This window comes from Ceratotherium simum, chromosome Y (genome assembly GCF_057802395.1).
Source record: "Ceratotherium simum simum isolate JZ-2026a chromosome Y, ASM5780239v1, whole genome shotgun sequence".
Lineage (NCBI taxonomy): Eukaryota > Metazoa > Chordata > Mammalia > Perissodactyla > Rhinocerotidae > Ceratotherium > Ceratotherium simum.
The window spans coordinates 10,933,403-10,950,179 of NC_141941.1; the positions used below are offsets into that span (position 1 = coordinate 10,933,403).

The 16,777-nt window shown below is 35.8% G+C and overlaps 1 protein-coding gene across 1 annotated transcript in view; it reads right to left on the reverse strand.

Annotated features, from left to right (window-relative positions):
• Positions 1-932: 932 nt before the first annotated feature.
• Positions 933-16,777, reverse strand: part of LOC147911653 (membrane-bound transcription factor site-2 protease-like) — a 55,771-nt gene continuing 39,926 nt past the window's right edge. The window contains exons 9-10 of the mRNA XM_087427836.1: positions 15,497-15,572; positions 933-1,155 (exon numbers count right to left, since the gene is read on the reverse strand). Of these exons, the coding sequence (XP_087283962.1) occupies positions 933-1,155; positions 15,497-15,572 (299 nt within the window). The remainder of the gene's footprint in view (positions 1,156-15,496; positions 15,573-16,777) is intronic.

The following is a 16,777-nucleotide window of genomic DNA, read 5'->3' on the forward strand; positions in this document are numbered from 1 at the left end:
GACAGAGCATGGCTCAGGGATTAACATCGTTGCTTGTTGAATCAGGATCCTAGGAGCTAGGCCTCATATGACCCTAACAGTACAAATGAAAATAGCTAAGCTGGAAGGGTTCCAAGTTGCAAAGTTCTATGGAGGATGGTAACAAGGATTCCCGAAGAGTCACATTTATGCTCTTTCAAAAGACTTGCCTTAGTTCTGATTTTCTACTCTAAGTGCCCAACTGACATGCTGCAGATATGAGACTCTTTGTGTGGCTTACTCTGAATTTCAAGGCTCTTTCTATTTTATGAAGGCATAGAGGCACATTAACAAAGAGGCAACTCATGTGGGGCAAAACATGTCTCATGTAATCATAGGTCTTACTTCCAATTTTATTCATTTATTTGGCAAATATTTTCCTTTGTTGTTTTATTTAATTTTACTAATTGAATTGTAATCAGGCTTCACTTTTCAGAGTAGAAAATAATACACCATTAGTTTTAAAAACACTTTTCAAAGAAGATAAAGGAGAAGAGACATAAGGCAAGAAAATGCTGATCCTTCCACTTGGCCAAATTCTGGTCACCATCAAAGCCTGATCGTGATCCTTTTTCAAAATGTTTTTCCTGATTAATTCAACCCAATTCTGTTCTCATTTACACTTTTTAACACAATATGTAGTCACACAAAATGATATTATGTGAATTTGTACTTGTTTAGAAATTGTTTCACAAGCATCTAAAGTATGTAGTCAGTGCTTTATGCCTTTCATTTCTTTTGTTTGTCCTCCACCCCAGAGTCTGGATACTCTGGATATAAGAGTAGCTCAAAGTTGTTGGCTAAGATGTAATTTTAAGGAAACACTTTATATTTCATACCAGTAAGAGTGGCAATGTGTATTATAACACACCCATACATTGTAACTCTGAGATTCTGACAGATCAGTGCAAAAATTACCGTGCTGTAACCATCCAGAGTCCCAGGGTCACGTTGGCAGCCAAAAGTACACTGCCACCAAGTAAGATGAAAAATCCTATCAGATCTTTGACACCATTGTCTCCAATCATTGAGGTAAGGGTGGCATCCAGGAAAGAGTTTAAAATCCACTGTCCACCCAAAGCAAAGCAGGGCACTCCATTAACAATGGCCAGAGCTCCTGAGAGGGAAATCAGGTACCTGTTTATAATTAGTTAAGGAGCAGAATGTGAATGGAGTGGAAGCCATATTTCAGTGAGTCAAAAGAGTTATGTTAAGATTACAGCTAATTTCTCTAAAAGCTCTGCCCAAAGCACAGTCATTACTTTATACTTTAAAACTAATAAACTTTACATAGCAATTTTAGGATCACAGCAAAATTGAGTAGAAAGAATAAAGAGTTCTCATATTCTGCCTATTCACACTCACATATACAACCTTCTTCACTCTCTTCATCCTGGACCAGAGTAGCACAATTGTTACGACAGATGAAAAGCTACTCCTGACACATCTTCATCACCCCAAAGTCTATAGTTTACATTGAGGCTCATTTTTGGTGTTATTCATTCTATAGGTCTTGACAAATGTATAATGACATGTACCCACCATTTTAGTATCGCACATAGTAGTTTCACTTCCTGCAAATCATGTGGGCTCTGCCTGTTCATCCCCTTCACCTTAAACTCTGGCAACTACAAATATCTTTTGTCTCCATAATTTTGCCTTTCTAGAACATCTTACAGGTAGAAACCTAGAAGTAGGTAGCCTTTTCAGAATGGCTTTTTTCATTTAGTAACATATATTTAAGTTTCCTCCATGTCTTTTAATGGCTTGATAGCTTATTTCTTTTTAACCCTGAATTATATTCCATTGTCTTGATGTACCTAAATTTATATACCTGTTCATCCGCTGAAGCACATCTTGGTTGACTTCAAGTTTTGGCAATTATGAATAAAGCTGCACAAACACAAATTTTCAATTCCTTTGCCTAAATACTAAAGAGAAAAATTGCTGGATCATATGTTAAAAATATGTTTAGTTTTGTAAGAAACTGCCAAACTTTCTTCCAAAGTGGTTGTACCATTTTGCATTCCCACAGGCAATGAATAAGAGTTTGTGTTCCACCTTCTCAACAGGTTTGGATATTGTCAGTGTTTTGGATTTTACTCATTCGTGTAGTGGGATCTCTTTGTTGTTTTAATCTGAATTTCCCTGTTGACATCTGATGTGAAGCATCTCTTCATATACTTTTTTGCCTTCCGTGTATCTTCTTTGGTCTACTGTCTCTTCAGATCTTTGAACATTTTTTAATTGGGTTGTTCATTTCTTACAGTTTCTTAAATATTGAATAACAGTCCTTTATCAAATGTAACCTTTGCAAATATTTTCTACAATTGGTATCTTGTCATTTTCTTGACGTTTTTAGATAGTAGAACTTTTTAATTTTAATGATGTCTAGCTTATCAATTACTTCTTTTATGGATTGTGCCTTTGGTATTGTATCTAAGAAGTCATCTCTATACCCAAGATCATTTTTATTTTCCCATATGTCATCTTCTCGAATTTTATAGTGTTGCATTTACATTTAGGTCAATAATCTATTTTGAATGAATATTTCTGAAAGGGTGTAAGATCTTTGTCTAGATTTACTTTTTCTTTTTTTGGCATGTGGGTGTCGTATAGTTCCAGCACCACTTGTTGACTATGTTGCTCCATTGTATAGCCTTTGCTCCTTTGTCAAAGATCAGTTGACGAAATTTATGTAGGTATATTTCTGGGCTCTCTAATCTGTTCCATTAATGTGTCTATTCTTTCACCAATATCAAGCCATCTAGATTACTGTAGCTTTACAGTATGTCTTAAGATTGGGTTGTGTCAGCCCACTAACTTTGGTCTTTTCCTTCTTTATTGTTGTAGCTATTCTGGGTCTTTTCCACCAAAGTTTAGAATCAGTTTATCAATGTCCACAAAATAACTTGCTGGGATTTTGACTGGAATTATATTGAATCTATAGATAAAATTCGGGAAAACTGACAGCTTGACAATATTGAGTCTCCTATCCATGAACATCGAATATCTCTCCATTTATTTATTTATTCTTTGATTTTACTCATCAGATTTCTGTAGTTTTGCTCCTGTAGGCATTGTATATATTTTGTTAGATTCATACGTAAGCATTTTATTATTTTGGATGAAATAATATTGCATTTTATTTATTTATTTATTTAGGTGAGGAAGATTTATTTATTTATTTAATTTATTTATTTTGGTGAGGAAGATTGGCCCTGGGCTAACATCCGTGCCCATCTTCCTCTAATTTATATGCGGATGCCTGCCACAGCATGGCTTGACAAGCAGTGCATAGGTCCACACCTGGGATCTGAACCTGCAAACCCCAGGCTGCCAAAGTGGAGCACACGAACTTAACCACTATGCCATGGCGCGGCCCCAATAACACTGTATTTTTAATTCCAAATTCCACTTGTTTATTGCTGGTATATATAAAAGTGATTTACCTTTTTAATATTAACTTTGTATCCTGCAACCCTGTAACTGTTTATTAGTTTCAGAAATTTTTTGGTGATTCTCTCAGATTTTCTGTATAGGTGAATGTGTGATGTGTGAACAAAGACAGTTTTATTTCTTCCTTCCTAATATGTATACATATTATAGTCATGCACTGCATAATGTCGTTTCTGTCAATAACAGAATACATATATGGTGATGATCCTATAAGATTAGTTCCATATAGCCTAGGTGTGTAGTAGGCTGTACTATCTAGGATTTTATAAGCACTGTAGAGAAGGAAGAAATTTTCCTCTACCCTTCTAGGTTCTTCTGCTTGGTCTAAGACATAAATGGACACAAAACAGTTTAACAGGAGAAAAATAAACAAAAGTTTAATAAAATGTATACATGGGAGAAACCCAGGAAAACCAAGTAATTTGCCAAAATGACCAAACCCCTCACCTTAAATACCATCCTCAGCCTAATTCAAAAGAAACTATTGGGGGAAGGAGAGTCAGGAACTTCAAAGGGAAGAAAGATAATTCACGGGTAGGTGAAAAGAAGCATACATGTGGTAAACAAGAGTTTGTTCACACTGAAACAGAAGAACACAGAGGGGAGCCCAATAAGCAGGGTTTTCTAGGTTCTTCCCTGTCTACCATGTAGTTCATGTTATCCTAAGGTGACAGGTTACATCCCGAGACAGGTTTTTTGTTTTTGTTTTTTTTTAATCTGAATTCTTTTAGACAGGTAAGGGGGAGGTAGCAAGGAAAATTTTCTGAGTCTTTCATTTCTTAAAAACAATTAGCCTAAAATAATCTTCATGTTAGAGAGACTTATGTTGGGTGGGAAATTTTGTTCCCCTTCAGTACACTGTATGATCTCTGCACAATGATGAAATTGCCTAACAATGTGCATTCTCAGAATGTATCCCCATTGTTAAGTGATGCATTACTGTATTACCTTGTCTTCTCTTTTGCTGTAGCCAGGACTTTCACTATGATGTTGAAAAACAATGGTGAGAGAACGCCTTGTTTCTGGTCTTGTTTCTGATCATAATGGGAAAGCTTCAAGTTTCTTATCATTAAGTATGAAGTTAGTTGTGGATTTTTGGCAGACATTCTTTATTAAGTAGAGGAAGTTACCCTTTATACTTAGTTTACTAAGAGGTTTTTTTAACAATCATGAAAGCGTTTTGGATTTTATCAAAGGCTTTTTCTGCATCTATTGATATGATCATGTTATTTTTTACTTCATTAGCCTGCTGAAGTGATGGACTATATTAATTGATTTTTGAATACTGAACCAGCCTTGCATACCTGGGATACATCCCACTTAGTTGTGGTGTGTAATTCTTTCCATACATTGTTGGTTCAATTTGCCACTATTTTGTTGAGAATTTTCGCGTCTATGTTCATGAGATATACTGATCTATAGTTTTCTTTTCTTGTATTTGTCTGGCTTTGGTATTAGGGTAGTGCTGTCCTCACAGAATTGCTCAGAATATATTTCTTCTGCTTCTATATTCTGGAAGAGATTGTAGAGAATTGGTATAATTTCTTCTTTTAAAGTTTGAATGTAAAAACTCATCAGTGAACCCATTATAAGCCTGCTACTTTCTGTTTTAGAAGGTTATTAATTATTGATTCAACTTCTTTACTAGATAGAGGCCTATTAAAATTATTTATTTGTTCTTGCATGAATTTAGGCAAATTGTGTCTTTCAAGGAATTGTTCCATTTTATCTAAGTTATCACATTCTGAACATAGAGTTGTTCACAGTACCAGTTATTATCCTTTAAATTTCCATGGGACTTTTAGTGACGTCCTCTCTTTTGTTTCTGATGTTAGTAATTTGTGACTTTTCTCTTTTTTTCATAGTAAGCCTAGGTAGAGGCTTAGTGATTTTTATTGATCTTTTTAAAGAACCAGCTTTTGATTTTGTTGATATTCTCTGTTGATTTCTAGTTTTCAAAGCCACTGATTTTTGGTCTAATTTTTATTATTTCTTTTTTTCCATTTTTGAATTTAACTTGCCGTTCTTTTTCTAGTTTCCCAAGGTCAAAGGTGAGATTATAAACTTTAGATCTTGCTTATTTTCTAAAATATGAATTGAATGGTAAAATTTCCCTTTAAGCATTCCTTTAGCTGCATCCCACAAATGTTAAGTTGTATTTTTATTTAGTTCAAAGTATCTGGTTATTTTTCTCAAGATGCCCTCTTTGACCAAACTGTTATTTTAATGTTTTGTTTAATCTCCACATATTTTGGGATTTTCCTTATCTTCTCATTATTGATTTCTAGATTAATTCCACTGTGGTTTGAGAGCAGACATTGCATAATTTCTATTCCTTTTAGATTTAAATTTGGTCTACCTTGGTTAATGTTCCATACGATCTTGAAAAGAATGTGTATTCTGTTGCTGTTGGATGAAGTAGCCTATAAATGTCAATTATACCCAGTTCATTGATGATGCTGTAGAGTTCAACTATGTGCTTTCTGGTTTTCTGTCTGCTGGATCTGTCCATTTCTGATAGAGGGTATTCAAGTCTCCAACTATGACAGTGGATTAATCTATTTCTCCTTTAGTTCTGTCAGTTTTATCTTCCATATTTTAAACTGTTATTAGGTGCATACACATGGATTCCTATGTCTTCTTGATTACTGACCCCTTCATCCTTTTTATTTCTGATCAAGCTCTTTGCTCTGAAGACTGCTCTCTGTGAAATTAAGATAGCTACTCGAGCTGTCTTATTAGTGTTAGTGTTAGCATGGCATATCTTTCTCCATCCTTTTACTTTTAATCTATATGTTTCTTTATATTTCAAGTGAGTTTCCTGCTGATGACATATAGTTGAGTCTTGTTTTCTGAGCCAGTTCAACAATCTCTGTCTTTTAGTTGGTGTATTTAGAGCTTTGACATTTAAAGTTAATATTGATATAGTTGGGTCAACCTCTACCATTTGTTACTGTTTTCTATTCACTGTCCTTCTCCTTTGTTCCTATTTTCATCTTTTACTTTTTTTTTCCGCCTTTTGTGGTTTGTTTTTTACAATTTCATTTTTTCCTCCTTTCTTAGCATATTGTCTGTGTGTATGTATCTATCTATATATATACACACACATATGTGTGTACATATATGTAACATACATTTTATTTTTTTTAAATTTTGTACATTTTTTAGTGGTTGCACTAGAGTTTACCATATATATTTACAACTCTTCCAAGTCCACAAGTTCTTTATAATAACAAAACATTCCTAACTCCTCCAATTTCTTATAACTTTGCTCTCCTTCATTTCATTTACACATAAGCATATATAATTGAATATATTGCTGCTACTATTATTTTGACCAAACTATTATCTGTTAGATCAATTTAAAAAATGAAAGTTTTTATTTTATCTTCACTTATCCATTTCTAATGCTCTTTGTTTTTTTACATAGATCTGAATTTCAGACATGTCCCATTTTCTTCCTCTCTGAGGAACTTCTTTTATTTCTTGCAAGGCAGTTCTACTGGCAACAACTTCTCTCAATTTTTGTTTGTTTGAGAAAGTCGTTATTTTTCCTTTACTTTTGAAGAAGAATATCACAGGATACAGAATTCTAGGTTGGTGGTTTCTTCTCTCAAAACTTTTAAATATTCCACTGCACTACCTTCTTGCTTGCATGGTTTCTGAGAAGATAGATGTAATTCACATCTTATTCCTCTACAGGTAATTTTGTCCTCTGGCTTCTTTCAACATATTTTCTTTATCTTTAATTTTCTGCAGTTTGATTATAATAAGCGTACGGGTAGGCTTTTATTCTGCTTGGTGGTCTGAGCTTTTTGAATTGTTGGTCTGGTGTCTGACATGAATTAGGGGAGAACTCAAAGTCATTATGACTTCAAATATTGCTTCTACTCCTTTTTCTCTTTCTTCTTCTTCTGGTATTCCTGCTACACTTCGTTACACTGTTTATACTTGTCCCAGTTTCTGGATATTTTGTTCTGTTTTGTTCCCCCCCAGTCTTTTTCTCCTTGTTTTCCAGTAGAGAAATTTCTGTTGTCAAATCCTCAAGCTCAGAGATTCTTTCCTCAGTTGTGTTCATTAAATGAGTCCATCAAAGTCATTCTTTATTTCTATAATGTCTTTGATGTCTAGAATTTCTTTTTTTTTTAATTGATGTTTTAATGGTTTCTAACATTGTGAAATTTTGGGTTGTACATTTTTGTTTGTCCATCACCATATATATGACTCCCTTCACCCTTGTGCCCACCCCCCAGCCCCCCCCCCCCCCGCCCCCTGGTAACCACAGTCCAGTTTTCTCTGTCCACGTGTTGGTTTATATTCCACATATGAGTGAGATCATACAGTGTTTGTCTTTCTCTTTCTGGCTTATTTCACTTAACATAATACGCTCCAGGCCCATCCATGTTGTTGCAAATGGGACGCTTTTGTCTTTTTTTATGGCTGAGTAGTATTCCATTGTATATATATACCACATTTTCTTAATCCAATCGTCAGTCGAGGGACACTTAGGTTGCTTCCACTTCTTGGCTATGGTGAATAATGCTGCAATGAACATAGGGGTGCATAAGCCTCTTTGGATTGTTGATTTCAGGTGCGTTGGATAGATTCCCAGTAGTGGGATGGCTGGATCATAGGGCATCTCTATTGTTAATTCTTTGAGGAATCTCCATACCGTTTTCCACAGAGGCTGCACCAATTTGCATTCCCACCAGCTGTGTATGAGGGTTCCTGTTTCTCCACATCCTCTCCAACATTTGTTGTTTTTTGTCTTGGTGATTATAGCCATTCAAACAGGCATGAGGTGGTATCTTAGTGTGGTTTTGATTTGCATTTCCCTGATGATTAGTGATGTTGAGCATCTTTTCATGTGCCTATTGGCCATCTGTATATCTTCCTTGGAGAAGTGTCTGTTCATTTCCTCTGCCCATTTTTTGATCGGGTTGTTTGTTTTGTTGTTGTTCAATTGTGTGAGTTCTTTATATATTATGGAGATCAACCCCTTGTCAGATGTATGTTTTGCAAATATTCTCTCCCAACTGGTTGGTTGTCTGTTCATCTTGATTCTGGTTTCATTTGTCTTATAAAAGCTCTTTAATCTGATAAAGTCCCACTTGTTTATTTTTTCTTTAGTTTCCCTAGTCTGGGTAGGCATGTCATCCGAAAAGATTCCTTTAAAACCAATGTCAAATAGTGTATTGCCTATATTTTCTTCTATGAGTTTTATAGTTTCAGGTCTCACCTTCAGGTCTTTGATCCATTTTGAGTTAATTTTTGTGAATGGCGATAGCACATGGTCCACTTTCGTTCTTTTGCATGTGGCTGTCCAGTTTTCCCAACACCATTTATTGAAGAGACTTTCCTTTCTCCATTGCATGTTCTTAGCACCTTTGTCGAAAATTAGCTGTCCGTATATGTGTGGTTTTATTTCTGGGCTTTCAGTTCTGTTCCATTGATCTGTGTGTCTGTTTTTGGACCAGTACCATGCTGTTTTGATTACTATTGCTTTGTAGTATGTTTTGAAGTCAGGGATTGTGATGCCTCCTGTTTTGTTCTTTTTCTTTAGGATTTCTTTAGCTATTCGGGGTCTTTTGTTGCCCCATATAAATTTTAGTATTCTTTTTTCTATTTCTGTGAAGAATGTCATTGGGATTCTGATTGGGATTGCATTGAATCTGTAGATTGCTTTAGGTAATATAGACATTTTAACTATGTTTATTCTTCCAATCCACGTGCATGGGGTATCTTTCCATTTCTTTATGTCATCATGGATTTCTTTCAATAATGTCTTGTAGTTCTCATTGTATAGGTCCTTCACCTCCTTGGTAAGATTTATTCCTAGGTATTTTATTCCTTTTGATGCAATTGTAAATGGTATTATCTTTTTGAGCTCTCTTTCTGTTAGTTCATTATTAGCATATAGAAATGCAACTGATTTTTGTAGATTGATTTTGTACCCTGCAACTTTGCGGTAGTTGTTGATTGTTTCTAATAGTTTTCCAACAGATTCTTTAGGGTTTTCTATATATGCAATCATGTCATCTGCAAATAGTGAGAGTTTCACTTCTTCGTTACCTATTTGGATTCCTTTTATTCCTTTTTCTTGCCTAATTGCTCTGGCCAAAACCTCCAGTACTATGTTGAACAGGAGTGATGAGAGTGGGCAGCCCTGCCTCGTTCCTGTTCTCAGAGGAATGGCTTTCAGTCTTTCCCCGTTGAGTATGATGTTGGCTGTGGGTTTGTCATATATGGCCTTTATTATGTTGAGGTACTTTCCTTCTATTCCCATTTTACTGAGAGTTTTTATCATAAATGGATGTTGTATCTTGTCAAATGCCTTCTCTGTATCTATTGAGATGATCATGTGGTTTTTATTCTTTGTTTCGTTGATGTGATGTATCACGTTGATTGATTTGCGGATGTTGAACCATCCCTGCGTCCCTGGTATAAATCCCACTTGATCATGGTGTATGATCTTTTTAATGTATTGTTGTATTCGGTTTGCCAATATTTTGTTGAGGATTTTTGCATCAATGTTCATCAGCGATATTGGCCTGTAATTTTCTTTCCTTGTATTGTCTTTGTCTGGTTTTGGTATCAGGGTGATGTTGGCCTTGTAGAATGATTTAGGAAGTGTTCCATCTTTCTCTATTTTTTGGAATAGTTTGAGAAGGATGGGTATTAAATCTTCTTTGAATGTTCGGTAAAATTCACTGGAGAAGCCATTGGGTCCTGGACTTTTATTTTTTGGGAGGTTTTTGATTACTATTTCAATCTCTTTACTTGTTATTGGTCTATTCAGATTCTCCATTTCTTCTTGGTTCAATTTTGGGAGGTTGTATAAGTCTAAGAATTTATCCATTTCTTCTAGATTGTCCAATTTTTTGGCATATAATTTCTCATAGTATTCTCTTATAGTCCCCTGTATTTCCATGGTATCCGTTGTAATTTCTCCTCTTTCATTTCTAATTTTATTTACTTGAGCCTTTTCTCTTTTTTCTTAGTAAGCCTGGCTAAGGGTTTGTCGATTTTGTTTATCTTCTCGAAGAACCAACTCTTTGTTTCATTAATCCTTTCTACTGTTTTGTTGGCCTCAATTTCATTTATTTCTGGTCTGACTTGTAGTATGTCTCTCCTTCTGCTGGCTTTGGGCTTTGTTTGTTCTTCTTTTTCTAGTTCTGTTAGGTGTAATTTAAGGTTGCCTATTAGGGCCTTTTCTTGTTTATTAAGGTGGGCTTGTATCGCTATGAGTTTCCCTCTCAGGACCCCTTTTGCTGCATCCCATATGATTTGGTATGGCATATTATCATTTTCGTTTGTTTCCAGATAGTTTTTGATGTCACCTTTAATTTCATCAATGATCCATTGGTTGTTCAGTAGCATGTTGTTTAATCTCCACATTTTGTCACTTTCCCAGGTTTTTTTTCATGGTTCATTTCCAGTTTCATAGCCTTATGGTCTGAAAAGATGCTTGTTATGATTTCAATCTTCTTAAATTTATTGAGGCTTGCTTTGTTTCCCAACATATGGTCTATCCTAGAGAATGTTCCATGCGTGCTTGAGAAGAATGTGTAGTCAGCTGTTTTTGGATGGAGTGCTCTGTATATGTCTACTAGGTCCATCTCATCCAGTTTTTCATTTAAGTCTATTATTTCTTTATTGACTTTTTGTCTGGATGATCTATCCATTGTTGTAAGTGGGGTGTTAAGATCCCCTACTATTATTGTGTTGTTGTTGATTTCTCCTTTTAGGTTTGTTAATAGTTGCTTTATGTACATTGGTGCTCCTATGTTGGGTGCATATATATTTATAAGTGATACGTCTTCTTTATGGAGTGTCCCTTTTATCATTATATATTTCCCTTCTTTGTCTTTCTTAACCTATTTTATCTTGAAATCTACTTTGTCTGATACGAGTATGGCAACACCTGCTTTCTTTTGTTTGCCAGTAAGTTGGAGTATTGTCTTCCATCCTTTCACTCTGAGCCTGTGCTTGTCTTTAGTGCTAAGATGTGTTTCCTGAAGGCAGCATATTGTTGGGTCTTGCTTTTTAATCCATCCTGCCACTCTGTATCTTTTGACTGGAGAGTTCAATCCATTTACATTTAGGGTAATTATTGATATATGAGGGCTTAATGTTGCTGTTTTGTCACTTATTTTCTGGTTCTTTTGCATTTCCTTTGTTTCTTGTCCCATTTGTTTTGGACTGCCAATTCAGTTTGGTTGTTCTGTCTTATGACTCTTCTAGTTCTCTCTTTGTTTATCATATGTGGTTTTGCTTTGATTATTTGTTTAGTGGTTACCTTGAGGTTTGGGCAAAAAATCTTGTGTATGAGATAGTCCATTATCTGATGGCCTCCTATTTCCTTAAGCTAAGTCAATTCAATCACTTTCCTCTTCCCCGTCTAAGTTGTTCTTGTTATACCTTATTCTATCTTGTGTTGTGGCTGTGTGTTTACAGTGATGAGGTTAAATTTATTTTTGGTGAGTTTCTTCCTTTGATCTTTGAATTTGGTATTTAAGTGGTTGTTAACCTATTCTGGTAAAGATCTACTATTTTTCTGAGTTTGTCTACCTACTTTTCTCCTTGCTCCAAGCTTTGTGTTCCCTTTCTCTTCTTTTTTCAGGCCTGAGGGCCTTCTTGAGTATTTCTTGTAGTGGGGGTCTCGTGGCCATGAACTCCCTTAGCTTTTGTTTATCTGGGAGAGTTACTATTTCTCCATCATATTTGAAGGATATTTTTGCTGGATAGAGTATTCTTGGCTGAAAGTTTTTGTCTTTCAGTATTATGAATATATCATTCCAGTCTCTCCTAGCCTGTAAAGTTTCTGTTGAGAAATCCGCTGAGAGCCTGATGGGAGTTCCTTTGTACTTTATTTTTTGTTTTTGTCTAGCTGCCCTTAATATCGTTTCTTTGTCGTTGACCCCGGCTAGCCTTACCACTAGGTGTCGTGGTGAAGGCCTTTGTCTGTTAATATATATAGGTGTCCTTTTGGTTTCGCTTACTGGTATTTCCTGCTCCTTCCCCAGATTTGGGAAATTCTCAGCTATTATTTCCTTGAATAGGCTCTCTGTTCCTCTTTCCCTCTCCTCTCCCTCAGGAATACCTATAATTCTTATGTTACATTTTCTAATAGAGTCAGATATTTCTCGGAGTCTTCCTTCATTTCTTTTAGTCTTAGTTCTCTCTCCTCTTCCATCTGGAGTATATCTGTATTCCTATCCTCTAAAGTACTAATTCTTTCTTCCATATTCTCAGCTCTGTTCTTTAAAGATTCCAGATTCTCCTTTATCTCCCCATTGTGTTCTTCATCTCCATCAGCACTGATTGGTTTTTCTTTATGATTTCAATCTCTTTTGTGAAGAAACTCCTAATCTCATTGAATTGTTTGTCTGTGTTGTCTCGTATTTCGTTGAGTGTTTTTATGATAGCTGTTTTGAAATCTCTGTCATTTAGTTTATGGATTTCTGTGTCTTCGGGGTTGATTTGTGGGTGCTTGTCATTTTGTTTCTGGTCTGGTGATTTCATATATTTTTGCATTGTGGTTCCTGTGTTGGTTTTGTTTTTCCTCATCCTGGAAATCTTGGTTGCAATTTCCACCTGCAACCACTGTCTGGTGGTAAAGGGCTGTGTAGTCTAAGCCCCCTGCGCTCTGCCCCGGTTTTTCTGCTGCGATCCGCAGTTTGGTTTTTTTTTTTTCCCACTGCGATCCACGGGTCCAGTCATTTGATTAGGTCTGCTGCGGATCGCTAGGTCTGGTCTTGTTGGTTGAGCTGCAGAGTCCGGTTTGTGGGGAGGGGGGAGTTCTCTCTTTTGCCCTCTGGGTCCCTGATGTGGGAGGCTTCTCGTTTGCCCCTCTTTACCCACTCTCTGGGGTGCTCCGATGTTGATGGTAGCCCTGTGGCTCCTCTGAGTCCTCTGTGCGGGAGTTTCCCACTGGCTGAGAGTCCGAAGAGCCACAGTTTCCCCGCCAAGGGCCACCCCTCCCCTCTCTCTGGGAGCCGCATGGCCAGGATCACTGATCTGATGGGGAGGGAGAGGAGTTCTCCTTACCTCTCCCCACTTCCTCCGGGGACCCAGCACGTTCTGGTCTCAGATGTGCGGCAGTGTGTATCCCTCCGCTCTAGCTTTTAACTGTCTGGGATTCTGTTGCTGGCCTGTGACTGTTGCTTTTGTTGTATTTTGTCGGGGGAAGAGTTCACGGGAAAGCTCACTCTGCCATGATGCTGACGTCACTCTCCTAGAATTTCTTTTTGATTCTCTAAATTTTCATTTCTCTTTCTTACATTGTCCAGCTGTTCTTTACTTATATAATAATGACCTTAGTATTTTAACCACTGGTTTCTCAAATTCCTGCTCTGATAATTCGAACATTTCTGCCATATCTGATTGTGGTTCTGATGTTTGTTTAGCCATGCCAAACTTTTTTTTTTTTGCCTTTTAGTATGCCTTACAAGTTGTTAAAAGTTGGACATGATATATATACCATGGAAAACTGAAGTAATTAAGACTTTAGGAGGGTGGTGGTAAAATTTGGACGAATGGCAAGCATTCAATAGTCCTATGATTGGGACTCAATGTTTTGGTAAGCCTGTGGCCCTGGGCTGTAAACTTTGTTAATGCTTATCTCCTTCTCCCTACCTTCTTAGGTAGGACAGGATGAGCATAGGTGGCCAAAATTGGGTATCTGCCTTCCTGTGGTTGGTTAGGCTCTGGTAAAACCGCAGCAGGTTAAGCTAAAATAGTTTCTTCAGAGGGCAGACCTTGTTAAGAAGAACAGAATGCTGTGATATATTTCAAAACAGTTACTTTTCCTCTCCCTTTGTTGGAAGCCGGAGTGAATTTTTCTGTGATATTCACTAGGAGAACCTAGTAAAGTTCCTGGAGATGAAATTCACAAAATTATGGGTTTCCCCTATGACTGGGTCTTCTGGAAATTTTTTTTAACTCTCAGAGTCATCCACACTGAGCCTCTGGCAAGTCATCAATCATTGTGCAGCTTTTTTCCTCCCCAGTAGTGGTTTCTAAATAGGATTCTGCTTGTGGAATTCTGCTCTAATAAGTTGTGATTTTCTGTATCTGCTGGTCCGTCTCCAGATTTTTGGTAGCAGATTGCCCTGTGACCTTGCATCTCTGATGGATCTATGAAGAGTTAGTTTTTATGTGTTGTTAGCATGGAATGGCCTCTTCTAGACTACTTACATGCTGAAGCAGAAAGTAGAAGTAGCTCTTTTGAGAACTCTAGTATTTAAAAAATTTTTAAAGTACAAATTCCTTGAATAGATCAAAATAAGGGCCAACATGGTACATAATAGCCTAATCTTTAATGAGTTTCCAAGAAGGTGAGTCTAAATCAGGGGTCAACAAAATACAGCTCATAGGCCACATCCAACCCACCATCTGATTTTTCCAAGTGACACTTTACTGCAACAGTCATGCAAACATGTTTTTTTAAACATATTGTCTACGGCTGCTCTCACACTGACAACAGCAGAGTTGCAGATGTAATGGAGATCATATGGCCTGCAAAAGATAACATGTTTACTATCTGGCCTTTTAGAGACAAAAGTATGTTGACCACTTATCTAACCTTTAATGATATATTAAGAAAATGAATTGTGGAAGGAATAAGAAATGAGAGAAAATTACCTTTTTATTCATATAAAGTACTATCTTACATTAAAAAAAATATGATTTTGTCCCTTCAGTTGTATTTAATTTTACTATATTCTTTCCAGTGATAGCATAAAATCTCTAACAAAGCAGTGGAGACCAGAGTCATAATTGGATTATATATTTTTTAAAAAATCATTCTTTTTCCACTTTTCGTTTTGCAAATCATTGAGAAAAAAATTCATAAAAGTTTTAAAATAATAAAAATAAAGCCTTCTAAACTGTTCAGTATATTTATCAAATTCTATATCATAATCAATTTTTAAAACTACATTTTCATACATAAAAATATGCTAAATATTTTATCTAAGTAACACATTTTAAATATTTTTCACATCAGAAAGGATACTTGACAAATGTCTCCACAATCACAGGCAGATCTATGCTTAGAAAGTTGAAACGTGGGACAAAACTGGTTATACTTACTAAAAGAGAAAAACAATATTATTCATACCATATAAGCCCCAGCATCATGAATTATATCAACATTGAGCCAACTTTTCAAAATACCATCAAATACTGAGGCAGCCTATTAAATTAGTTGAGAAAAGTTCCTTCCAAATATACACAGGCAGGCTATATAGCTCACATATGAAAACAAACAATTATTCTAGAGCATCTAATGCAAATCAGCATAATGCACAAATTCAAACCCAAGTGTGTATTCCTATTTTGAGGTGAGAGTAAGAGAAAACTGATTTATATGCAGTATGACTACCAAATATGGAGAATAACTTAAAAAATATAGTAGAATTTGCAACAAAGAGAGTTTTTACCCTTTCAAAGCAGTATAACCTTAAAACCACATTTACTTCAATTATTATGCCACCTAACATATTTCTGGTCTGTTATTTTTTTCATTGTTTAAACAGGATTAAGATTAAGGGATTATTAAAGCCTGTACTAGTCTGTGGATTCAATAATCCAGTGTTTGTTCAAACAGTTAAAACTCCTCTCCAATAATTACGTAGAACCCATGGTACACATTTCTGAATTACTCTAATTGGTGACATTTTTTCTTTGTGTTGTATTTAACATTTGCAGTCTAGAGTCATTTAGTGTCAAACTAAATGTATAAGAATGACTCGTGTTATGCCTTGAAAGCCTTTTAAAGATTAACATAAAACTCAATTGTCTATCAAATGATGAATAAACAAAATATGGTGTGTATATATAATAGAACATTCTTCAGCCATAAAAAGGAATGAAACAATTATACATGTTACTACAAGGATGAACCTTGAAAACATTAGGCTAACATAAGTCTGACATAAAAAGCTAAATATTGTATAATTTGTTTCATACAAATAATCTAAGATAAGCAAATTTATACAGAGATAAAGTGATTATTGGTTGCCGGGGACTCAGGAGAGAGGGATAAATGGAGGATAACTGCTAACACAGTACAAAGTTTCTTTTTGGAGTGATGACCACGTTCTAAAGTTGATTGTTGTGATAGTTTGTATAACTCTATAAACATACTAAAAGCCATTGAATTGTACACTTTGAAAGGATGAATTGTAGTTCAATAAAACTGTTATTAAAAAAGTGACAGAAAATCTTGTACAACAAAATGAGTTATATCATTTTCAGCCACATGGAGAAACTATATATTTAAGCCAATCACGTT